This window comes from Lissotriton vulgaris, chromosome 6 (genome assembly GCF_964263255.1).
Source record: "Lissotriton vulgaris chromosome 6, aLisVul1.2, whole genome shotgun sequence".
Taxonomy (NCBI): Eukaryota; Metazoa; Chordata; class Amphibia; order Caudata; family Salamandridae; genus Lissotriton; species Lissotriton vulgaris.
The window spans coordinates 896,658,961-896,685,500 of NC_141694.1; the positions used below are offsets into that span (position 1 = coordinate 896,658,961).

Sequence of the window (26,540 nt, forward strand, 5' to 3'; positions counted from 1 at the left end):
GCAGGTAGGAGGGAAGCACTGAGTACCCATCGTACTGGAACTGAAGAGGGTTTTTCTAAAATTGTGTTGAGCTGGCTGAGTCTGGTATTAATCAGTTTGGTCTTTGCTTTTAGGTGGCCCAAGTGAGATATAGTTCCTCCATTTGCAGTCAACCACACACCCAGATAGTTGTATGTTTTTGTCCTTTTGATTTTTAGGTGGCCCAGGCTCCAGTCTTGGTTTAATATCTTGGTTGTCCTCCTAAAGACAATACCTTTTGTTGTTGTCTTGTTTGCCTTCATTTTGCTTACCTTGTTGTACTTAAAGGAGGGCATTTAGAGCTTCTCCGATTTTTGGCAGGATCAGGGTGGCATGTTTTAGGGCCAAGAACATATCCATGGTATATAGATTGAATAACAAGGGAGCAAGGACACAGCCTAGCTTTAGTCCACTGGGCGTTGGGATTTTCCTTGTTGTCACCGTCTGGGATAGCTTGACCTTCACCCAAGTCGAGGTGTATAATGACATTATTGCTCAGAGCAAGTTGTTCAAAATGTCCCAGCTCTGTAGTTTACTCCATGCATTATTCCTATCCACCAAGTTGAATGCGATGGAATAGTCGACAACACATGCGTAGAGAGGGAGCGACTTCTGGCTGGAGGCTTGGGGAATTAAGTAGGATATTGCAACTATGTTGTCCATGGTTGAGTTCGCCATGAAGCCAGTTTGGTAGAATGGAACTATAATGCTTATAAATAGTCTAACCACTGTCAATCACTTGGGGTTGGAATGCTACCCTGAGCGATTGCCAGTGGTCAGACTATTTCAAAGCCTTCCTCTGATCACCTTTGGTGTGTTAGTCTGGAACCAAAAAGTCTAATGTGAGGGAACGGCTCCAATGGGAATGAGATGAAACTGACAGAACTGGCAAAAGAAGAACATCTGGAACATCTAAATTATTATTTTAGTAAGCATAAGGTGAGTGATCTTTAATGGTGACCAGCATAGAATAAGGAGATGGCCAGTGTGGCGTGGTCAAACCATACCAAAGTGCAACAACCAGAGTCTCATTGTTAAAATCAGGTGAAGTTCCAGCAAAAACTTTGAATGAAGTTCTAGGAAGTTGCAGTTGTTTTACGATGTAATTGTGGATTATTGCTCAACAGGGATGGAAAAAGAGTATGTGGATAGAGTTACAGTAGATGTCATTATTTAACTTCTGGAAAGGCTATTCTGTAAAGAAGACTTGCCAGAATATATGATAGCAATGTTTTTGAGTTTATAATATAATATGCAGTATTATGTACATGGGACTGAGTATCAGTGCACAACCTTGCGAGAACTTCGCTGCAATTAGTTTTTAAAGTGGCCATTGGTGTCCTCTAGACACCATACAAATGGTGTATAGTGACAGGATGACTTTGTATTATTCTGTAACAGATGGTAGGGGCTCCTAGGACTATCAATAATACCACTATGGGGCAGATTCTGTGTGAGGTGATGATGGCAACTATGATTGGGCGACAAGACAATCCCTGATTAACAGAGAGAAGAGGTAAGGTAGAAATGGGTGGTTCATATGCAAATATAGAACATGGAATATGTGATGTTTACCAAGGATTAAGGAGAAATGAGTGAGGGAAGGTGCCATGGTCAAGATTAGGGGTGTGTGAAATTTGTTTCATTTGCAAACTCAGATTTAGTGCTCCATTTTAGAAAAAAACATGCCCGAACATCCATCTTGGAAATGCATTTCGTGCTAACAAAACAGACTGAACAACGGCTGCTCATTTTCTGTTTGTTTGTTTTGTTCGCGTGGTACTGTGATAGCATCTTTACCACAACAGACTTGAAACAATGCGACGTGATGTAAAAGTCAGAATTTAGAGTAACAAGTTGCGAAAGGCAGGAAATTTTGCCCGGGCCTGGTCAACATGTGACTGACTAAATATCATCGCTGTGGAATGTCTCATTGCTCAGGTCACAGGCCAGTAAGGAGTATGTGCAGAACAGGCGCTCATGGCAATTAGACTTTACAGGTCATGGACAGCATAAGCACTCATATCTCACAGATACCATTACATATTCTAGTAACCTAGAGCTTTCATTATGGAGGTGAACTTTACAGTGGCACATATTATTTTTTCGAAGATGTAGTGTGGCCCAGACTCCACTTGGCTACTCTGTGTCAGGGCCAGACACCTCTGGTTCCATTTTAGAAATTCCCAATTTGGTTAATTAGAGATCAAAATGTTGAGGTCTCATTGTAAATCGTAGATTTCTGCCATGATCTCCCATTAAGCCCTCCTCTTACCTTGATTGACATACAATGTTAAGCCACACATCCACTCCCTGCCTCTACGTCAGGATAGAACAGCCACCTGAAGGACTAAACATGGACTAATGTTAACGTTGCCTGCATTAAGGGGCAAGACCATTGCACACTTGCCCCAACTTGAGCCTATTGTCTTCTTCCCCTTTGAATGTCCCAAACTCCTAACATGCCCACTTCAGCTTAATGTAAATGTGTACCAATGACCTCCCTTATTAAAAACTTTTCCAGTAAACTCTGTACCACCCTGTTATGATTCTTGCCATAAACCTGCAACAGCATCTTACTTCCACCATTTTACTTGTCTCCCACTATTTTCAAGCTCACAGTTTTCCCACCTCTCATATGCTACACCCCAATCTACACTCATGTCCTTACACTACAGTTTTTTATTCATCTCCCCTTTTGACCCACAACCATTCTACATTATCCAAGCTGTCCATCCAGCCTGTTAAACGTATAACAAATCTGCAGTGTTCTGAACTACGTGTCTTTTCTCCAGATATTATATTTTTCCTCTGAAACACAAGGTATATCCATGTACAGCAAGGACTCCTTCATCACAGACTACCAAATCCCAATCTCCAACCCTTCATCACCATTACTGAAACTTGGATCTAGAACAATGAGACAAAAAATTAAAGACCAAGACCAAACATACTGACTTAATATCTTTTATCTAAAAGAAGGCAACATCAGTCATTCTCAACAAGACCATCTACACCACCCACAGGCCCACTTCTTCATACGACCACCTATCTCCTAAGCATCCTCATTAGCCCTCTATACTGAGGCTGGCCCACAATACACCTTTTCGGAAGAAATATACTTTAATGAACATTCTCCTCACCAAACCACTAGCCGTCCTTGCGAAATTCGTCGCAACACAAAGGGCCCAGAGCTATCAAGCAGTGCACTCCTCATGACCTCAACATCAACTACTATTTGCTAACTTACTCTGGTGCAAAAGCCTTGATCTAACTGTCATCCTCACTCCCCTTATATAACCAACCCTTCCTCTTCATATAACTTTGTATACTAAGTTTAATTCTCCCTGAATAAAACCAGTCTCCTTATCCACATGTCAAAGCACAAAATTCCCAACCTACATCTGATTATTGTACACCATTCACTCGCTCTGCCATCCCTAGCATCTCTGAACTACCATTCTCTGAATCATTCACCACTTGACGATGCCTACTATTCTTTTGAGCTCAACGCTAGTTCCCATTCTGGCTTTTTGTTATGTTATGTGCATTTGTATAGTGCATGACTCACCAGGGAGAGTATCCTGGCTCTTAAAGCAGGAGCTGCATGGGCTACGTCCAGATCAGGTCTCAGTGAAGAGCTGGTCTTCAGTTTCTTGGGGAATTCAAGTACTGATGAGGCTCTGGTATACAGGAAAAGGACATTCCAGGTTTTAAGAGTGAAGTAGGAAAAGGCAAGACCCCTGGATCTGGTTCTACATATGCGGGCGGTGTGTGCGAGTAGGAGTTGGCTGGGCAGAGTTGTCTGGTAGATTTGTGGACGTTTATGCTGTTGTAGGGGTATGGGCAGCCTGTATTGTGTATGGCTTTAAATGTGTGCATGAGGAGTCTGAGAAGTGCTCATTTGACAATTGGGAGCCAGTGGACCTCTTTGAGGTGTTCAGTGATTTCTTTGTGGGGAGTTGTGAACCTGGCCGCTGAGTTTTGCATGGACGGAAGTCTTCAGATCAGCTGAGCATTGATTCTGATATAAAGTGTGATGCCGTATTCCAGCTTGCTGGTGATGAGGGTTAGGGTGACAGTTTTGTGAGTGTTGGTGGGGAGCCATTCCCTCTTAAGCATGTTGAAACTGGAGACGGAGACATTGATCACTTGGCCAGTCTTGGTGAATTAGTTGCGATTACTAGATGAGGTTGTTTGTGTGGGTTTCCGGGAAGGGTGTGAGTCTGAGGTCAGCAGGCCACCAGCTGGAATCCCAGAGCAAGGTGTCTTTGTTGATTACTATTTCAGTCTTGTTTGTGTTGAGCTTGAGTTAGTTGGCTTTCATCCATCTGGCGGCTTTAGTCATTCCGGCAGAGACATTTGTCCAGGTCTTGTTGGATAGGGAGTGCATGAGCTGGGTATCGATAGCATAGGATATGATGATGTTGATTCTGTGGGCACAGATGAAGCTGGAAAGTGGCTTCATGTTGGTGTTGAACATCGTCCAACTGACTGATGATCCTTGTGGAACTCTGCAGATGAGGTTAACAGAACCCAAGATGAAAGGGGTCAGGTTGACTGACAGGGCGCCGCAGGTCAGGAAGGAGTAAATGAAGCAAAGTGCGGGGACTTGGATGCTGATTTTATGCAGTGCTTGAGGGACGTAGTGTCACCTCTGTTCATGATCATCGGATGTCGTCCGTGGCAGCAATGTGGTTGATCCTGAATCCAAATCAAGTGGTGTCATTGAGATGGCGGTTGGAGTGGCTGGCTAGGTGTTTGTTTATCATATTTTCCATGACTTTTGCCAGATTTGGTAGTAGGGAGAAAAGCTGGTAGTTGGCTAACATCTTCGGGTCTGCTGTGCGTTTGGTAAGGAGGGGAATTGCATTCAAAACTCTTCATAAAAATGCCCAGCCCCATCCAGGAATGACCATTTCTTTTGCGCACACAGTTGACACCTTTGAATCTTTCCCTTCATCACCTCATGGTCTGTAGACCTTCTGCAGCACACCAAGATTCCCACCAAACCCCTTGCTACTGCCATTTCCTTGTAGTTTTTATCGAGTTGTAACCTGCTTTCTCACTTTGGGGGCCAAATACTCCAGCTACATGTGATTATCCTTCAGAGGATAGGGCTTACCGGTTGTTGCACACAGCACAGTGTCACTACCTAACAGAAGTTGGGCGTCATACTTGGAGAAATGCTAAAGTGGCCTTCAACAGGACGATGACTGGCAGTTTGACTGACAGCACAATCACAGTTAAGCATTCCTTTTCGTGCGGCCAATGTTGTTGATAGAAGAAGTGAGAAGGAATATGTCTGCCTCCATGGCACAGCACTGTGGTTGGAACCATCTTGCCAAAAATGAAGGGCTGTTTTGTCACATGGGGCAAAGTCAGGCATGCATTCACCATGGGTGGATACAAGGTCTTGTATTTGCACGGGGACAATGTTTTAGACCCAAGAGTATTCAAATAAAGCACACCCATACATGCATACTTCTCAATTACACTTACGTTGAGTAGCTGTTCTTGTTCCAGCATCTCTAAACATGACCACTTTTGTTTTATTAACCTATCTATTGACTTATTGATATAACATGCAACCTTATCTCTCTCACCTTTTTGTAACTGCTGTGTAGTGACTAGGCAATCAACCTTCTGCATTACTGATTGCATGCTTTCTCAGAAGGCTACTTATACTGACCTGGTCACATCTCGGCCTGCCTTTCGTTGACTCTCTATTGGAAATCTGGCCAAAGATCCTACCATATAATAGTATGTGCCTTGTAGACATGCACCTTCTTTCCATTTGGCATCACTCTTTCTATTTCTCTCCTACCTGCTGACCCAGAGTGTTAGGATGTCCATATCCTGGCCCACTACTTATTTAGAGTATGACATATGTAGGATATCTGCCGAAAATTGGCAGGTGTTCCTATTGAGTATATAGCTAGGTATACACAATATAATGGGCGGACAGGACATCCACAAATGTTTGGCAGGTGTCCCGGGTACGTCAAGCTTTTAATAATCCCCTTACTCGATTCCAAGATGCCACTGACAACAATGGAGATCAAGATGCTTGACAAATTAATAAACAGACATTGCAAAATAATACTAATTACTCATAGCTGTGGGTATAGTGCGTATTTAACATTTGTGAGGTACACATGACAAGCTCATTTTTAACTCCTACACCTCATAGGTGGAGTTGTTTATGTACAATTTCACTAGGCACAATGATCTCTTCTTTTTACCAGCCTTCAGACCTGCTGTCACTTAATGTTAAGTGTCATGTAATTGTGCATTGCATTACTTATATATGCTTAATATCAGACGATGCATTATTAGACGGTATCAGTAACTAAACAAAATCTACACAGTGAAGTAAACAGTATTTCACTTTTAGTCTCTGACAGAATCTGTTTTTCATTAGCCTAAGAGAAATGGGCATTCATTTTTCTAACTCAGCAAATATACTTTAATTGTAGAAGAAAATAAAGATGCTACATAAACGTGTCAGTCTGTAATACACCATCGTTCCTTCAGAATCAGGAAACTCTGAACGAAGAAATATGTGGTCAGGAAACCTGATCTTAATTAAAAAACGTTAAGGACATAAAAAAATATCTAAACCCACACAAACCAGCTTAAATAAGCACTCACCGAAAGAAGGAATTAAAAGAAACTAACAGGTGCGAGTCAAATATATTTCAAAGCAGAACTCAACACCCACTTTCCTGTCACTCTCACACACACTGTAAACTGCTCAAGGGACAGGATTCCTCCCACACACTGCAGACAAATATAATCTTGTGTTGTCAGGCGAAAAAGATGTTTTAAAGTACTCTTGCCCACAGTATACAGCTGTTCCTTGAGCAATTAAAACAATAATCTCAGCAGCAATTAAATACATATTTTCTGACATACCTCCATTAATAAAGCCTGATCCTCTGGCACAGGGCAATTCTCCACAGCCAATGCGAACTGTTCTAATGTCACTGAAACAATTAAATCAAAAGGGTTAATCAAATTTCTTTACAGTATAGTGTATGTGTATGAACTAACATTTTTTGTTTAGTTCCAAATATGTTATTGGTATTTAAAAGCAATAAACAGCCATTCAAATGTTACATTGCCCTTGCAAGGAATAGAAAGAAAAAATACCACAATATACGAGTCATAGAAGGAAGATATGCAGTGATCATCAAGAGAGTTAGCAAACAGTCTTGGGGGATACAATATAGATCCACCTACATCGAAAATATATTTATTGTCTCAGTGAATAATCACCCTTTGGGAAGTTAAGTTTCCCTAAGATAACAGACCAAGAAACAGTATATCTTATGTATTGGGTACATCTGCAATACAAAACAATATGCAAGGTACAACTAATATCGAGTGGGGATTGGGCAAAACAAAGGAGAGAAAGAGGGAAGGGGAGAGGGAGAATCCAGTCCATAGGCGGTGCTTTGTCTAAGGTCCCTAAAGTGCTGGAGAAAAGTGCCCATGCTTATGTCCAGACTATTGAACTTATCTAGAGAGTGCCAGACAGAAGTGGAAAGCTGGAGGTGCTTCGCCTGGTTGGATTGGACCTATTAACTTCCTACATTGGACCCCAGAGAGATTGCATAAACTGAACCTACGAGAAAATAATACTTGATGGAATTGCAATGTGGGGATTGGTTCTCAACAACACGTGTTTTTCCAGTATCCTCTCCTTACTCAATATTGAGATCAAATTCAAACTCATTTATCAGCTAGTTTTAACACCCTGATACTGTAGGGTTTTCCCACTGTGATTCTTGGCCCATGGGCTTCGAAGACTAAGCTCAAACTTCGTCACATAGACATGGCTCTACTGGATCTCCTCCTCGAGACAGCTGTAAAGGTCATTTTAGCTGAATGGAAATCCTTCAATCATCCCTCATTTCATACAAGGTGGGCTTGGGTCTATTTTTTAGAGGGGCACATGGTTCACAATCCAACCAATTGAACTATTTCTAAATGCAGGTACTGCAGTCTATAAAAACTTCAACAGGAAGGAAAGGTAGAACCACACAAAAAACATATTTTAGCGTAATTCTCAAGGTCATTTAGAAAACTGAGATCTGCCATAATATGCCAGATGTGCACAGTGGATGCCAGAGGTGAGGACCAGATTCCAGGGATGGACTCCACATGTCCTTGATGATCATCCCATGGTAGAGATGCTCAACTGAAGCCAGCGGTGGGGATCTGCTGAGAGGAGTGGTCACCACATGCTAAAGATGACCTCCAGAACCCAGTCCAGTGATGGTTGCCATATGCCATGGAAACCATATTAGAAAGTTGGGATGGGCACAATATGCCAGAGTCACCCAGATGTCTACCAGACGTCAAGGATGACCACTGTATGCTTAGGGTGTCAAGTAGAAGATAGAGGTGGCAACTGTATACAAGGATTGGCTACTGGTTTCTAATAATGTCTACCAAAAGCCAGGGATGGAAATAATGTGACAGCAATTGTCATCATGTGCCTGAGATTTATCACATACTAATCAGTAGACCGTAAATGCGTGTCATTTGCTTGACCTCCGCACAGGAATAATAACTTCCCAGAAACCCTGCTTCCCGCGAACTGGTTTGTAATTGTATCTCCAGAGAAAGAGAACGTCAAAGTGGCAAACATGGAGAAGTGTTAGGACATGGAAGGTCAGTGTACCCTCAATGCCCCACCCAAGAATCTCCTTCCTTATCTCATTGACCATTGGCTCTTTGAGGGAAGGAGGAAGTGATCTAGGGACTGTTCTGACCTCTTTTTAGGGTTCAAACAAGAAATGTCATTTTCTTAAGTTCTCCTGAAATGGCGGTTCTGACCGTGGTCTCTGCCCTTTGACTGAAAAACAAACACAAACATGTGCTCCTGGTGCTTCGCGAATGTGTCCTCCATCCTCATGCAGTGTGTGAGTGTGTTGGGCACTGCTCTGCACACTCACACTGTTGTTTGTCAGTAAAAGTAAGTGTGGCAGTGCAACAGAGCAGTCCTCTTCGTCCATCTTATTTCATCCTATAGCAGTGATCTTCAAACGTGTTTATGCCGTGCCCCTAATGTAAAAAAAAATTCATTGGCTTCCCAGAATGACAAAAAAATATGTTCACATAAATGTGCTATAAAGTCAGTAGCTCCAAATGTATTCAGCAATTCAAAAACTATTTATCTTTAGTTACCGCTTTTCTTATGTAAGCAAATACATGACTGCCATCATGCTAATGGCAGCCTAGACCATCTATAAATGTAAAAGGACCCAGAGTGTGATCTTTTTTCAGAAATGGGAAAGAGAGTTTGAAGATTATTTGAACCCCTCCGTACACTCTCTCCCTGAAACCTGATTCCACCCAGGCAGGAACGAATGAAACAAGCATTTGCAATGCAATCGGTCTTGCCTTTGGGACCTTATTTGTATTTAGCTATGCAGCACATTAGACTAGCGCTGAAACATCTACAGTTCTTTAAGATGGAGGGAAAGTAAGCATCAAACTGGTGACATGCGAGGTATGGGAACACATCGAGAGAAATATTGCCTTTCAGTTGGAAATGGTATAGTCCAAAGCTCTGTTTTTAATATAAAATTAGGGCCATCGGTGGTCAAATCACAGCCATTAATATTTTTTTCAAATCTTATATTTTCAAAGGGTGCTCGTGGAAGACAATTTCTATGGACTAGAATCTAGAGAATGCTAAAGTGACTGGTATTTTACTGACCTCTAGTCCCTAGTTTTCGATAAAGAAAGTTAAAAAGAGGCAGTTGAACACAACAAAAGTCCCTAAGCGGAAGCAGACAAGTCCCAGGGCTGATCTCCAGAGCCCACAAAGTACATACACATTTAATAAGTATATACTAAAGTATATACAAGAAGTTTTGAATGCTCGACCTAAAAATAAGGGCACAAAACGCGGTAAACACCAACTGGGGACCACTCTCTTAAACATAAAGGTCATTAAGCACACAGTGTTGGAGTGCACATGTCTGCTTTCCTAGGTGGAGGGAAGTGACCCACCGGAAACGCTTTCCCGAGTGGGACTAATAACAGAGCTCACAGAGCATTCTACAAAAACAATAATATCACAGAGCCAATACTTGAATGCATAAAGCGACCGAGAACAGTGGGATACAGTTTTAATTTTCAGACCAGGGGCAGAGCACTTTTACACTATCACAACGCGTTGGTTGAAGAACGTGACTTTCGCTCAAGAGTCCGTGTTTACTTAATGGTGTAATGTTTTTAGATGCCTTTCCTTTATTTGCTTTTATTGCCCGTCGTTCAACACATACAGCTCAAGAGTATCCAACCGCTGCGATGCACTGCAAAATTAAAAACCGTGCATATGCACAATGCCACAGTGCGCACTGTAAACGGAGTTCACCATTCTGCGGATGCCCCGGTTACTTACCGGTAATCTTCATTACTCAGAGTCCTTGTCTTCCTCGCCACAGTATTCACATATGAGCCTCTGGCTCCACACAGAACTCCAAGCAAAAAAACAGCGCTCTAGTCTCCCTCTCCCTCCTCCAAGATGGCCCCCAGTGGCTCCAGCCAATCCCATAAAGGGATACAGAAACACCAAAACGACCTGAAGAACCAAGCCGCAGACATGAAGCCACCAGGAGGGAAGGGAAACTATACTGTGGCGAGGAAGACAAGGACTCGCAGTAATGAAGATAACCGGTAAGTAACTGGGGCATTACCTCCTCGTCCGTCTTCCTCGCCACAGTATTCACATATGAGCCGATACCAAAGCAATCAGCTTCATGTAAGGAAAACAGACCACACCATCAGTGCAGCGAAAAACATATTTTAATATGCAGAGGCATAGTAACCAAAAAGGATAACCTCTCAAGGTACCCCCACAGACAAAACAGAAGAGGCAAACGAAAGAGAACCCCCAGCCCCAATCTGGAAGCGGTAATGGGACATGAAGGTATGTGGGGAAGACCACGTAGCAGCCCTGCAAACATCCTCCATGGATACCCCTTTGAAAGAAGCCCAGGACACAGCAACAGATCTGGTGGAACGACCCTGAACAGGAAGGGAGGGGACCTCAGAAACCGAAGCATATGCCAACATAATGGCCTCCTTAATCCAACGACTGATTGTGGAGAGGGAGGGTTTAAGGCCCTGACGCGACAAACCAAAATTGACAAACAAGTTGTCCACCTTACAAAAGGAAGACGTGCGTGACAAGTAAATCAATAAGGCACGACGAACATCCAAGAGGTGCAAAAGGGACTCCTCATCCGAGGAAGGATCAGGACAAAGAACCGGAAGAACCACCTCAGCAGACCAGTGAAAATAAGAATCCACCTTAGGAACAAAGGTAGGATGAGGGCGCAAGACCACACGGTCCGACAAAACCAACAAAAATGGGGCAGAACGAAGGAAAGCACCCAACTCACCCATACGCCTGGCAGAAGCAATCGTCATAAGAAACAACACCTTGAGCGTTAAAAACTTCAAGTCCACCGACTCCAAAGGCTCGAAAGGAGCCAACTGCAAGGAACGCAAAACCAAAGGAAGGTCCCAAGGAGAAGGACACATGATAGGACGGGGGCGTTGAAGAGAAAGAGACTTAAAAAGTCTAGCAACCAATGGAGAAATAGAAACCAAAGGGAGGACATGAAAAGCCCGAATGGCGGCCCATTGAGGCCAAAGAGTCAAAATGGCCAAGCCCAACACAAATCCATCATTCAGAAAATCCAGAATGCGAGCCGGATCCAAAGAATCCAATGACAGCTCACGAACAACACACCAAGAAGCAAAATTATCCAAGGGCTTGGCGTAGGATTTAAGCGTAGAAGGCCGCCGGGACTGTTGGATGACCACAGTCACAGAACAACCCTCACGCATCAGAGAATCCCTCTCAAGAGCCAGGCCCGCAGACCCAGGGAACGGAACACAGGCAGGGGAAGAAGAGGACCCAACAGAGGATAAGGTACGAATGGCAAGGCCCACCCCGGAGACACAGCCAATTCCAACAGTAGGGGATACCAAGGGTGACGCTTCCAACAAGGAGCAACCAGAAGCACAAAGGACCCCTCTCTCTTGATCTTCTGCAACACAGCTGGAATCAGGGGTACAGGGGGAAACGCATACAACAGACCCTTCGGCCAAAGGAACGAAAGTGCGTCCACTCTCCAGGCATCCCGGCAAGGCATAATCGTGCAAAAGCATCGGATCTGGGAATTGTCCTGGGAGGCAAACAGGTCCACAATGGGACAGCCTAACATCACCAGCAACCTCCTGAACATCCACCGTGTGAGGGACAAGGACCCCATGGAAGGAAAAACCCTGGCTCAGACAATCCGCCACAGTGTTCTCCGCGCCAGCCAGGTAAATGGCAGATAGGGAATCCAGATGCACCTCCGCCCAACAACAAATTTGACGGCTGAGGCAACTGAGGACCAAACCTTGCACCCCCCTTGATGGTTCACATAAGACATGACAACCTCATTGTCCGTTCGGATCTGCACGTGGCGACCCCGAACAAGATCCGAGAAATCCAACAGACCCAGAAGGACAGCCTTCAGCTCCTTGTAGTTCGAGGAACATGACAACACCGACTGAGGCCAAACCCCCTGAGTCGTTGAATCCCCCAGAGTAGTACCCCACCCCAGCAGGCTGGCATCGGTAGTGACCACGCGGGTGGGAATAATCAGAAAGGGGCGGCCCCTGGATAGATGTCCGTCGTCCAACCACCAACTCAGGACCACCCGAACATCCTCCAACATAGGAACCAGAACACCCATATCGAGGGAACAGGGGTCCCAATGCGAAAAAATGTGGGACACCACCGGGTACATGTGGAGGCGAGCCCACGGCACCGTCAACAACGACGCCGACATCAGACCCTGAACCCTCAACCACAGGCTCACTGGATGAGAATGTCCCACCAACAGGGCACGAACCGCAGACATCAGGGACAGAATTCTGGGAGGGGGCAGGAACACCATCCCCAACTGAGTCTTGAACAGAGCCCCAATGAAAGTCAATTCCTGCGCAGGAACCAGGGAGGACTTTGGCACATTCACGAGGAACCCATGATGCTCCAGGACATGGCACACCCTCTGGACATGTAACTCCGCCTTAGGAAGAGAAGAAGCAGAAATTAAATGTCGTCCAGATACGGGAAAACACTAATGCCCTCCCCATGTAAATGTCCAATAAGAGGAGCCAGAATCTTAGTAAAGATCCTGGGAGCAGAGCAGAGCCCTAAAGGCAATACCTGGAACTGGTAATGATGACCCTGTACGCAAAACCGGAGAAACTTCTGAAAGTCCGGATGAATAGGAACATGCAGGTAAGCATCCCTCAAGTCTATTGATGCAAGGAAATCGCCCTGAGACACCAGAGGTAGGATCAATTGAAGCGAAACCATTTTGAACCGTTGGTGAGGGATTAAAGTGTTGACCCACTTCAGGTCCATCACAGGCCGAAGATCCCCGGTGTGCTTGGACACCAGGAAAAGTATGGAATACACCCCCTTCCCCAACTGATTGCTGGGCACAGGAATCACCGCCTTTTTGACCACCAGGGAATCTATGCCTTCCAAAATCGCCAACTTTTTCACAGGATCTCTGGGACAAGGAGTGGCCTTGAAACATTCTGGGGGTGTCTGGGCAAATCCAATGCACAAACCTTCCGAAATCACCCGAAGCACCCACTGGTCTGACACAGTCTCCCGCCAAGAGTCCAAGAAGCAAGCGAGGCAACCCCCAACCGGACCTACACCAGGAGCGATCCAGTCAGGATTTGGAAGCAGGAGCGGAGGAGGTAGAAGCACCGGAGAACCGGGACTTATCAAAGGAAGGAGCACCCCGGCCACGCCCCCTACCACGAAAGGGCTGACCAGCCCGACCCCTCTTAGAAGGACCAAAAGACCTCTGTGAACCAAAGGCACGGAATCTGCCAGGACGTTCAGGAGCAAGTAGTTTACGGTCCTCCGCCGTCTTCTTCACCATCTTGTCTAGAGGCGAACCAAAAAGCTTAACCCCAGAAAAGGGGATCTTCATAAGCAAGTTTTTCTGTGCAGCATCAGCCTTCCACGAACGGAGCCACAACTGTCGCCTCGCAGCCACAGAAGACCCGGCCGCTGAAGCCGCTGCCCCCAATGAATCAAAGGAGACATTTGAAAGCAGACGAACCTGCTGCTCCATCATCGCCAGGGTAGAAGAAACATCCTCCCCCTGGTCCAACAATTCCGACAGAGACTGAAAATCCTTGAGCAAGGACTGGATAGTGTAGGACGAATAGGCCGCAGCCCTGATAGAAAAATTTGCAGCCGCAAAAGTGCGTTTCACTGCACCATAACATAACATAACATGTGTATTTGTAAAGCGCACGTTCACCCAGCGGTTTCTTGGCGCTGAATAACAGATGTTTATTGTTACCCAACTCAATGGTACTCATTTTATCGACCTCAGATGGATGAAAGGCTGAGTGGACCCGCCGGGATTTGAACCTGTGACCATGAGGTCGAACACAGGCCCCTGCAGTGGACGCATTAGTCCACTGAGCCACCAGACCCGGCATCTGAGCCACCAGACCCGGCATCCACCATCCACCTTACGGTCAACCGGGTCAGCAGGAGAAGAATCCTCCGAAACAACAGTCCCATGTGAAGACATGCTGGCCAACAAGGAGTCAACCTTCACAGAGGCAGGGTATTTCACCGCAAAATCCTGCAGAGGGTATCTCTTACTCAAAAAACGCGGAAAAGAACCCTTGTCCACATCCTTCCATTCATTTTCCAAGACCTTTAAAACAGAAGAATGGAGAGGCAAAGAATCAGGCTCAGGTCGTTGATATTGAGAAAACAGATCGTCCTCCAGAGGCACCACTGACGCAGGAAACACCAAGTTCACACGAATGTGACCCAGCACCTCCTTCAGGTCAGCACCTTGCACAAAGCGACCCCTGACATCAATGTCCTCCTCATTATCAGAACCAGCAGCAGCGGCATCAAGCCTCGCCTTCTTATCAGGAGGAACAGGTACCTGCCCCTGCAATGCAGCAGCCACAGCAGAATTAATCATCTGCTGTAACAATTCCATAGAAGGAACCGTCACCCCCGAACCAGAAGCCCCATCCAAGGAACCAGGAGCAGGAAGATCCGGAGAACCACGTTCCAAAACAGCCACACATGAGTAAACGAGTGGAAAAACACAGGCAATGAACAGGACAACATGTCCGGTAGAAAAAGGACCCGAGGTTGCTAGGCAACCACAGAAACCAACCCTTTCTCGGTCACCAACAAATAAATGGACCGGGAAGTGCCGCGCGCATGCGCAAAAAATAGCCCCACACCGTCGCTGAAGGCAGGAGAAACGGAGACCCGAAGGCGCCCCTATCGCATGCCCAGAACCATCACCAGGTAAGAATGCCATCGGGAGCCTCCGGCCCCCACATCAAGAGCACCCGGCACGGCAAAAAGGGAAGAAAATGCAATCGGAAGCCTCCGGCTCCCAGAGCAAGTGTACCTGGCCGCGATACGGCCGCTCAGCAGGCCGCGCGGTCGGGAAAGGCAAACAAAACAACCGGCAGAGCAGGGCTCCAGGCGCCCCGCCCAACGATCCAGTAAACGATCTCAGCAGGAAAGAAACGCCATCAAAGTCCGCTAAGGCAGGACAAAAGGCACAAAGCCAGAAGAAGGGGGAAAAAATTATTTGAAAACCCACAAACAATAATGATGGAAAAACACAAATAAGAACAAAAACGCCAAAAAACGACTTCCCCCAAACTATATACCCAAGGGCATAAGGGGCTGCTCAAGCAGGGCCCCAGCCCCACTCACCTGACCAGCAGGGAACACAGCACTTGGAGAAGTGCAGAAAAAAAGAACAGGTAGTGGCCATCTTGGAGGAGGGAGAGGGAGACTGTTTTTTTTGCTTGGAGTTCTGTGTGGAGCCAGAGGCTCATATGTGAATACTGTGGCGAGGAAGATGGACGAGGAGGTAATGCAATACAGGCAGCCACACTGCACCTTTTCTTTGCATAGAACTCCGGTCCAAGTGGCTGCCCGGTAGTATCTTTTCTTTAAAACAAATGGACGCCCTTTGGTAAGGAGTAAATGGCCTCAAAAGAGAGGTAGTCTATGATTGGGCTCCGTCAGCACCATAATCCCAACATGAGATGGAAACAAATTGTTGGCAATACATGACTGGTGTATAACCTGCTGTCGACAATTAAAACGGAGCGCTCCACCAGAATATTCTGTAATGCCCATAAGATTTCAGAAGGGTTTCACATGCCAGAGCCTTGCACTGAGAAGAATGAGTGGGTGTTGCCGTTCTACATTCCTGGTAGGAAATACGGAGAGGCAATGGGTCCGATGTACTAAGGACTGGGTTGTAAAGCAGTCACTGCTCTCCCTGCCCCTGATAACCCAGCTCAAATTTACACAGTGACAGCGGCCCCGTTCGGACAGCTTCCACTTTGCAAGAGGATCCAACCACTTTTCAATGCATTGCATAGTGCGAACTCCACCCGAAGGTTTACACGAGCACCAGTTGCATTACATACGGACACGTTAATTTTTAGGCCCGGGAAGATGAAGTGATTTGCCCAGAACCACAGGATGTTTGAGCGTCTATGCCGAGACTCGAACCTGATTCCCCAGCATCAAAGTTGGCCACTCCAGCCGTTAAGCCACATCCTTGCAAGTGAGGAGGCCGTGTTCATACTAACCCCTGGCGTCCTCGTTTTACAATATGAACCTGCTATGTGAACATTGGAGTCACAAAGATATCTGTGGCTCGCAGTCTCTCTTTTGGACACTGCGGTTGGAGTTATATACTTGCAAAGCCTGCAACTTAGTGCACGGCTCGCTCTGAGAGGAAACATCTTCCATACACCTAGCTCAAAATCATTATAAATAAACGTTAATTGGTGGAACAATATTGCTAGAGCTTATATTTTCCATTTCTTGAAGAAGTTTGAAATTCGAGTGGTATTTTGTGGAGGATTTGGTTTCTAGTTTATTATGGATTTGCCTGTTAAAACTGGACATTTAATTATTTTCTGTTAAGTGCAACCAAATCTTAATTTATGTATTTCAGGTTAAAGCTGCATAAACGATACGAAGGTGGCTAATAGGGGTACGCTGTTTAATTCTTATATTTGTGTATATAAGGAGTAACTGCCTGTTAAGAAATGACGCCTGAATGCTAACCAAAGGTAATTTGTGGTTAAATCAGGAGGAGTCCTGCTCCAGTACCCCCAAAAAAGCTTTAGTCCTAACTCTGAAGGAATTTAAACTCGTCCATCTAGTTAAGAGCATGACCTCTTGCTCTTTGATATCGAGGTTTCTCGATGTCAAACAGCAGTAAAACTGGAAAAGACCTTGGATAGCATTCAACCCTCTATGGCAAAAAATTTAGACATGGAACCATTCCATTAGGTGGAAAGGTTCAGTTCAATCAGTTTGCCCTGGTTGTTCTGCCTCTGAAGAAACAGAACTCCATGTAATGCTGCTGCCCGCGTCCCACGCAGAGGGACATCGGCAGGGCAGCCACATTAGTGGCCACTAGTCGTAGCCCCCCCCCTTCCAGTGCTTCGAAAGAGGCGCGGCGAGCCTCGTCTGCCCCTCCCCGGGGTCTCCATGACGCGCGGCCAGGGGAGGGCTTAAAAGTGGGGGCGGGCCAGTTACTTAAGCTCTGGCCGCCCCTAGCTCTGCCTCTGTTCCTGCTTCTGTTCCTGTCCGCCCGCCTGAGAGCTACACGTCGTCGTCCGGTTAGGGATCGCCGTCTGTTCTAGGTGAGTGCCACGCTCTCTCTTTCCCCCCCCCCCCGTCCCTGGGTCAAGCCCAGGTTGCACAGGGGCCTGTGGCTGGATACCACAGGGGGGGAGGTGGGGAATTGAGAGGAGACGTGGCCAAATTGCGGTCTCGACCGCATGGGCAAGCAGGCGGTGGAGCACTTCGAGTTTCTCCTCGTTTTATAACGAAATCACCGTGCTGTACATGTGCGTAGGAACTTTGTTCGCCACAGCTGCTGTCCTGGCACACACGAGAGGCAGGCTCCCTTCTGTGTTGTCTAACATTCTGGAAATAGTGCAGCGCCGACCGGAACAGATTGAGAACCCCGTCTCATTCCCAATGGATCTTGTTGTGATTACCTAGATTACAATTTCATTCCAAGTGCACCTTGATCCGCTTACAACGTCGTAACCCGGCAAAAGGTGAATAAGGACAGCTCGTTCAAAGGGACCCCTGTGTCCGGGAGGCATGTGAACTCACATGAAATACCCGCACACACACTAGCGGAGTGCACCGTCTTCCCGCCAATTACCCACTAACATCCCTGGTGTCAACTCTTCTGGCACTTTAGGTAGCTGTCGCCTCCCACCTGCACGGGTCTATTGCAAGCGGAACGGCGGCTCAGTGCCCGCAACCATCGCAAACACTTGCGTTTTTTTTGTTTTGTTTTTTGAAAGCGTCTCTAGCGCTTATGCAGATTAAGTGATTTGCCCAAAACGCCAGGAGGTCATTTTGGATTTGTTACAGAGCCTCGAATCCAAATCCCCTGGGTCCGAGATCGAGCGCCCGGGCCTTTAGGCCAGATCCTGCCCGATAGGTCAAACCACAGCCGGGTGAAAATAGTCGCATTAAAGAGGGACATCTGCGTTGATCAGTGATTTTGCGCAGAATCACAGGATGTTCGAGTCTCCTGCCAGACTTGCACATGCTAATTTCTTCTACTACAAAGTCGGGGCCTCCCTCTGGCCGTTAAGCCATCCCCCACTCGGCCCCTAATGTTCTATTGTCTGATGTCGGATCAATTGAATCGCGCCTGTGTAAGGGGGCGGCAGGCCACCGCGAATGCCGCTGCATCGCATCGCTCGCCGTGGTGATGTCACGAGTGACGTGGGGCTGCGCCAAGATGCATGAGTAGCATCAGTGCGGAAATCACACCTCCTGGCCGGAAGCACCCATTCGAAACGAACGCTTGCATTAGACACAGCTGTAATTGCTTTTAGCAATGGATTATCAAATGCCTCTAGATGAAATGTGGGAGTCTTTCTAGCAAATGAAGACAAATGACCCGTTGCAGGTGCCCTTCTCTCCGGGATGCTTTATGGCCCTCTCTGTCAGATGAGATTTGTCAATTTACAGACGCGCGCCTCAGTCAGTGAATGGAAGATGCATCCGTCTTCCGCAGCCTGCGAACGAACTGCGAATTCTTAAGGGAACGCGAACGCGAAAGCCGGGAAGCTGACGAGGAGACGCTGCGATAAACCGAGCAGGTAAACGCCGGTAGAGATTTGAATGCGGGCACTGTTCTAGACAGAACTTGCATTCTTACACGCTGTAGGATAGTGCACGAACAGACTCGAACGCGGGCATTGTGTGTTTTTTAACGGAATTGCCGACACTGGTTTTCTCTTACGCCGGAGTATAATTAACGAAGACGCTTTTGTATAATGTCTTAGCCTGCTATTTCGAGAACAATGTTTATTTCCCTCAATGGTAAAGTACCCAAAAAATATTCTGTTTTTTCTAGGTACACGTACTCGTGTATCCTGCATCTTTAATTGCTGCATCGGATCTGATGTACCGCTCAGTGAGAATACACCTATACTACGATAGGTGAGTTTTTCACAAAACAATATGAATAAGAAGCACCTTATGTTTATAAATAATAGCTCCAACATATATATAATTTTAAAGAACTTACCATGATAGTATACCTTTGTTTCAGGCTCTTCTAACTGATTTCTACATATCACAAAGCATTGTGAAGCTTTGTTTTGGCAAGACTTAATTGTGACTGAGGTAATACTCTGCTATCTTTATTAATGGAATGGTACGTTTGGGACTACTTTTATTCAGTATCTGCCTTCTGAGTACCTAGTGTATGATATACCTGGTTTCACTGGAATAACTTTTTCCTTTCTTTTCTTAATTGTATGGGTTAATTTTGGTAGCCTCCTGAATTGACGTGTTTGGCTTTATACACTTTTCTTGGTGGAATTGGTTATGGGTAATATAATATCTCTATTAGTTGGTACAACTAATAATGTACATATGTTTGGGTTTCAGCCCTGATGAAGTCTGTTGATGCAAGGATTAGCATCAGACGAAACACGTGTTGGCTGAAAGTCAATTAATGACAAAATTGTGAATTTGAGTGAAGAAATACCAATAAAGGAGATTGGAATACTGGAATTGTGGAATTTTCCTTAACTAAAGACTTTACTGTGGCAAGGAAGATATCACCTCTGCACTAAATATTATTGAACATTGTACCGGATTGGTGAATTTACAACCTAGTGACTAATTTTGTGGAGCTCAGAGAGATATTGTTTTGATTGTCTATTTCCCTGGAGTCCGGGGTATCTTGGGTCACTGTTGGTAACCAGTACCTTTCTCTCTTGGAGTTCACTTTTCTGATTTAGCTGAATTTGTAATATATTCCTATACTCAGAGCTGTGCGCCTGATCTTTGACTTGGTTGCCAAATTAGCTTTAGTTTCCTTCAGGTCTGGGCAGCCGCTTGTGTGGAATTGTACAACATGAATAGGGACAAAGAGGCACAAGATCTCTTCAAAAATCTCAGCACAGGGAATTCTATTAGTGCAGCAGTAGCCGCAACTAACACAGTTAAGAATGAAGGATTGCGAGCGAAGTTTGTCAAATTAGAGAGGCTTAAGAGACTAGAGTTGAATAAGTGGTGGGACGCAGCCACGCTTAAGCAATACCTCTCCCTCAAACGTATACCGCGTGGTCTAAGATCTCAGATAGTCCCGACCTATGAAGATTTAGATCCTGACCTTCTAGACCGTTGGGAGAAAGAATTGACTAGCAGTTCTAATAACCTAATACAGATCCTAATTGAAAACGCAGAAAGAAAAATAGCTAAATTATTAGTCGAAATTCAAACATGTGAGGACGAGATTAAAGAGCTTAATTTACCAGAGTCAACAATTAAAAATTACACTATATTGGATGAAATACTTTCCAACTTACAGGTTGATATCAAACGTAGAAAAGCTAGAAAAATTAAGCGTGATGAATATGATTATAAAACAGGTCGCATTTTTACATTTGCACGTCGGTTTGATCACCTGGTGGATAAGGAAAAAGCATCCAAAAGAAATGCTACACCTTCTAGCTCAGAGGTTCCCTCGTCCTCTAGTAGTGTGTCAACAAGTGAAAATGAGGATAAGACATTGACAGGTCAGATATTAGACAATACTTTTTTTCAAGAGGTCCGTCGGTTCAGGATGGGAAATCGAGAACCAATAGGGAGAACAAGAGATACAGGCGGGGCAAGACAAGGAGAGGCACCAGAGGAAAAAGGAGGAGAGAAAACAAGAGTAGGGATGAGGACTCGGTCCTGGAAATAAATGGCACAGGAATGAATGAGATAGAGGTTATCAACCTTTCTTCATGTGTATTGACAGATAATATGATTTCACTATTAAAAAAAGTCTGGGATTCTGTCCGACTACGAGTATTGATTGGTACACTGCTAAGATAGATGTTTACAAATTTGCAAGGTTGCTTAAACTTAAAAAAAAAAATTCTAGTAAAGATAGTAGACATGTCTCACCAAGAACTACTTTACCTAATGAAATAACTATACAAGAAGTACATGACACAAAACTACTACTTTCGATTACAGAGAATGAGGAAGATCCTATCACCATGAGTAACCTATTACATGAATTAGATATCAAACAGGATTTCTCTATTAGCAGTGGACTTAAAACTAAATCAAGATGGATACCCCAACTATCTGCTGGCAATATGATTGATTCTTTTTATAAAGCTGTTAATCTAGACATAGATCGTCAAATTGCTAAAGAGAATAGATGCCTTTCATTTCACCCACCAAGTAATCTGACTAAGCAAGAAAGGTTGGCTTTAAAATCTCTGTCTTCAAATTCTGAACTGATTATACGCAAGGCTGATAAAGGTGGCAACATTGTTGTAATGAATCGCAAAGGCTATAACGATGAAGTTTTGTCACAACTTAACAATGACAAATACTATGTGAGAGAAGTTGCTAGTCCCCTCTCGCAAGTTACTGAGATGATTAATTTGAGATTGAAACAATGGTATGACAATGGTATTTTGGATTATGATGAGTATATGTATCTAAGGGTAGAATTCCCTAAGGCCCCCTGTATGTATTGCTTACCAAAAATACACAAAAATCGTGAGAAACCCCCAGGGAGGCCGATCATCTCTGGTATTGGTGGCCCAACAGAGAGACTTTCTCAATTTATTGATGTATTTATAAGACCATACGTTGAGAAACTGTTTTCTCATATAGAAGATACTAAACATGTCTTAAATTTGATGAATGATGTAACTTGGGAATCAGACATGATTATTGCCACATTGGATGTGGTTTCTTTGTACTCAAATATTGAACATGGATTGGGGATGAAAGCGATGGAAAGTTTTTTGAACAAAAGATCTGCTGAGTACTTTGAACATACACAAATGATAATGGAAATGACAAAAATTGTTCTTGAAAATACCATCTTTCTATTTGACAATAAATGGTATAGACAGAAGCTTGGGACTGCTATGGGCTCCAGATTTGCTCCGTTTTTTGCTAATCTCTTTATGGGATGGTTCGAGGCGGAGTGGATCTGGGGCACCAAAGGCGCACAGTGGATAGATCATATATATTACTGGGGACGATACATTGATGATTGTCTCTTAATCTGGAGGGGCACCTCTATTGAATTACAAAGCTTCTTTGACTATTTGAACACAAATGATGTTAACATGTCATTTACCACGTGTTATAGCAAATGTAAACTTACTTTCCTGGATATTGAACTTTTTGTGGATGGGGACAAATTGTGTAGTCGGATGTACCGGAAAGAAACTAGTTGCAATGCACTCCTACATGCTGACAGTTGCCACCCCAAAAGCCAAATTAATGCAATCCCATACGGGGAAATGTTAAGAGCCCGAAGGAATTGCTCACAGGATCTTGATTTTGAACACAACCTACTAGACATGTCGAAAAGATTTGCAAACAGAGGTTATGACAAGAAGATAGTGACAAAAGCGGTGGGTAAAGCAAAAGCAATGAAACGTACTGATACTTTGAAACATAAACCTATAACTAATCAAGAATGTAAACTCTCAAAGATTAGATTGATTACTAATTTTGGTAATGGTAGTCATAAACTATACTCCATTGTTGACAAATATTGGCACCTTTTGAAGCATGATAAGGATATTTCTGCCTTTTTAACTGAGAAGCCATCGCTAACATTTAGAAAGGGTATGACACTGGCTAATATAGTTAGCCCAAGTTATCCACAAATGACATCTAGAGACAATTGGCTAACAGACAAGCGGACAGGATTTTACTATTGTGGAAAATGTAGCTCGTGCAGATGGGCATACAAAAAGATACAAGCCTTTGAATACAATGATACAGGCAAACATACCATTAAGTCAGTTATTACCTGTGATACTACTTTTGTAGTGTATGTAATTGTTTGCTCATGTAAAAAGATTTATGTGGGAAGTACTGTGAGAAGACTTAAGGATAGGATGATTGAACATTTTCGTGCCTTGAAAAACGGGGATACTAGATACCCCATTGCTTCCCACATAGTACAAAATTATGAAGAAAAAGGCAGACATCAATTTATGTATCACGGAATTGAACATGTTACAATGGACTCCCGTGGTGGAAACAGAGTACTAAAACTACGACGTAGTGAGGCAAGATGGATCATGAAACTCAGAGCGGTTGAAGAGGGCCTCAATCTGGACTCTGAGCTACAGTATTTTTTAGGGGATTGAATAGAATATGATGTACTTTTAGCTGAGTAAGATATGTATACAGTATGTAAATTTATGTTTGTGTCTTGTTCTGATCACTGAATGCAAATCGACATATTTACTAAATTTTTGAAAAATATTTTTTGAAGTTATACATAATATGTATTTACTATTAGAGATATAAGACTTTATCAGATATGGTGTATAAATAATATAGTTATACATATTTACTAATTTGCTTAATAAGGTATTTGGAATGCCTAAGATTGCCACTGTTTACTGAAATGACTTTCAACTAGAAATTATGTTTTATAATATTGTTTGTTTACTTTCTCCGCTTCTTTTTGACTCTCCCCTTTACCTCGATTGAAATAATATTCTTTGCATGTTCCTTTTTTTCGTTACGAGAATGCTGAAATTAGGGTGTAGGAGCCGTGATAAAGGTATACCTACCGGATCACGATCGTTAATAGATCTCGTGGGTCGGGTGTTTAGTGTTAGACAATTACTTTTGGAACCACTGGTTCGAGTGAGCTATTGTTCAAAACCCTTTTAAAACTGAAACTATTTCTAAATTTATCAAGCTATGAAACTTACTTTTTTGTAATACAACTCTGTAAATGGATTTTGTATTAGAACTGGGAATGTCCAAACAAATATAGACAATATATATCGGTATCCTTAAGCGTAGCGTGGTCTTGAGAAACAAAGATAGGACTAAATATATGATATCTTACTTTTATTAATAGTTAACTAGGGATAACTGGTACGAACGAAATTTTGAATACGTTAATATTTCCATTAAATACCAGCATCTTACACGAAGTAAAAAATAATAAATGATGTAGTGAAGACCCGATTACAAATTGACCTTAAACAACAAAATAATTTATTTACTTAGGTATAAAATAACTATGATGCAGCAATTATACCGCAATTAAGAGTTATTCACTATTATATATTAAGTGCCTCGCCAAACATGGTGCTAATAGTTGGCAGTGCACGTTTGAATATGGCGCCCTAAGGGAACGCGAACGCGAAAGCCGGGAAGCTGACGAGGAGATGCTGCGATAAACCGAGCAGGTAAACGCCGGTAGAGATTTGAATGCGGGCACTGTTCTAGACAGAACTTGCATTCTTACACGCTGTAGGATAGTGCACGAACAGACTCGAACGCGGGCATTGTGTGTGTTTTTAACGGAATTGCCGACACTGGTTTTCTCTTACGCCGGAGTATAATTAACGAAGACGCTTTTGTATAATGTCTTAGCCTGCTATTTCGAGAACAATGTTTATTTCCCTCAATGGTAAAGTACCCAAAAAAATTCCGTTTTTTCTAGGTACACGTACTCGTGTATCCTGCATCTTTAATTGCTGCATCGGATCTGATGTACCCCTCAGTGAGAATACACCTATACTACGATAGGTGAGTTTTTCACAAAACAATATGAATAAGAAGCACCTTATGTTTATAAATAATAGCTCCAACATATATATAATTTTAAAGAACTTACCATGATAGTATACCTTTGTTTCAGGCTCTTCTAACTGATTTCTACATATCACAAAGCATTGTGAAGCTTTGTTTTGGCAAGACTTAATTGTGACTGAGGTAATACTCTGCTATCTTTATTAATGGAATGGTACGTTTGGGACTACTTTTATTCAGTATCTGCCTTCTGAGTACCTAGTGTATGATATACCTGGTTTCACTGGAATAACTTTTTCCTTTCTTTTCTTAATTTTATGGGTTAATTTTGGTAGCCTCCTGAATTGACGTGTTTGGCTTTATACACTTTTCTTGGTGGAATTGGTTATGGGTAATATAATATCTCTATTAGTTGGTACAACTAATAATGTACATATGTTTGGGTTTCAGCCCTGATGAAGTCTGTTGATGCAAGGATTAGCATCAGACGAAACACGTGTTGGCTGAAAGTCAATTAAGGACAAAATTGTGAATTGGAGTGAAGAAATACCAATAAAGGAGATTGGAATACTGGAATTGTGGAATTTTCCTTAACTAAAGACTTTACTGTAGCAAGGAAGATATCACCTCTGCACTAAATATTATTGAACATTGTACCGGATTGGTGAATTTACAACCTAGTGACTAATTTTGCGGAGCTCAGAGAGATATTGTTTTGATTGCGAATCCTTCTAGCCCAGTGCCAGTGACACGCCTCCAGGGCCAGCGATGGCTGTGAATGGGCTCTGAAAGTGCGTTAATGACAGCGAATGACTATGGCTAATTGCCAAGTGCGGCTAGTAGCACGTGGTATTTAGCACTAGAGTGGCAGAACATAGACAGTCTGCGAATCAAAGGAAGGCCGTGTATGTTTATCAATCTCAATTCTAGAATAATACGCTTTCGAATTTTTGAAGGTAGGATCCGGTGTGAGATGGGATGAACATGATGTGGTACAATAATGATCGTTTTGTATGGTACTACGGGGTCATCCTGGAGCCACGCTGGAGTGACTGCAAACACCAGTTCGGTTTACTGTTACTGTCGGAAGTCTGAGTGAAAACCGCCATGCGATGATAATAAAAAAACGGTGTTGACCCCTTTTGAAATCCCTTGAAGATCTGTGAGGTGGCATAGGCAGATCACTTGCCAAGTTCATGATGCACTGCCCTACCCTCCGACAGTGCCCTTCCTCCTTACTCACAAGTATGGGGACTGCGGACGAGGCGCTGGAGAACACGATTCGAGCATCCGTTTGCGCCAGTGCCCC

At 43.9% G+C, this 26,540-nt stretch overlaps 1 protein-coding gene across 1 annotated transcript in view; it reads right to left on the reverse strand.

The window, feature by feature from the left end:
* Positions 1-26,540, reverse strand: part of ACOXL (acyl-CoA oxidase like) — a 1,104,726-nt gene that overhangs the window by 146,538 nt on the left and 931,648 nt on the right. The window contains exon 17 of the mRNA XM_086926889.1: positions 6,937-7,007. Coding sequence (XP_086783015.1) covers positions 6,937-7,007 — 71 coding nt within the window. The remainder of the gene's footprint in view (positions 1-6,936; positions 7,008-26,540) is intronic.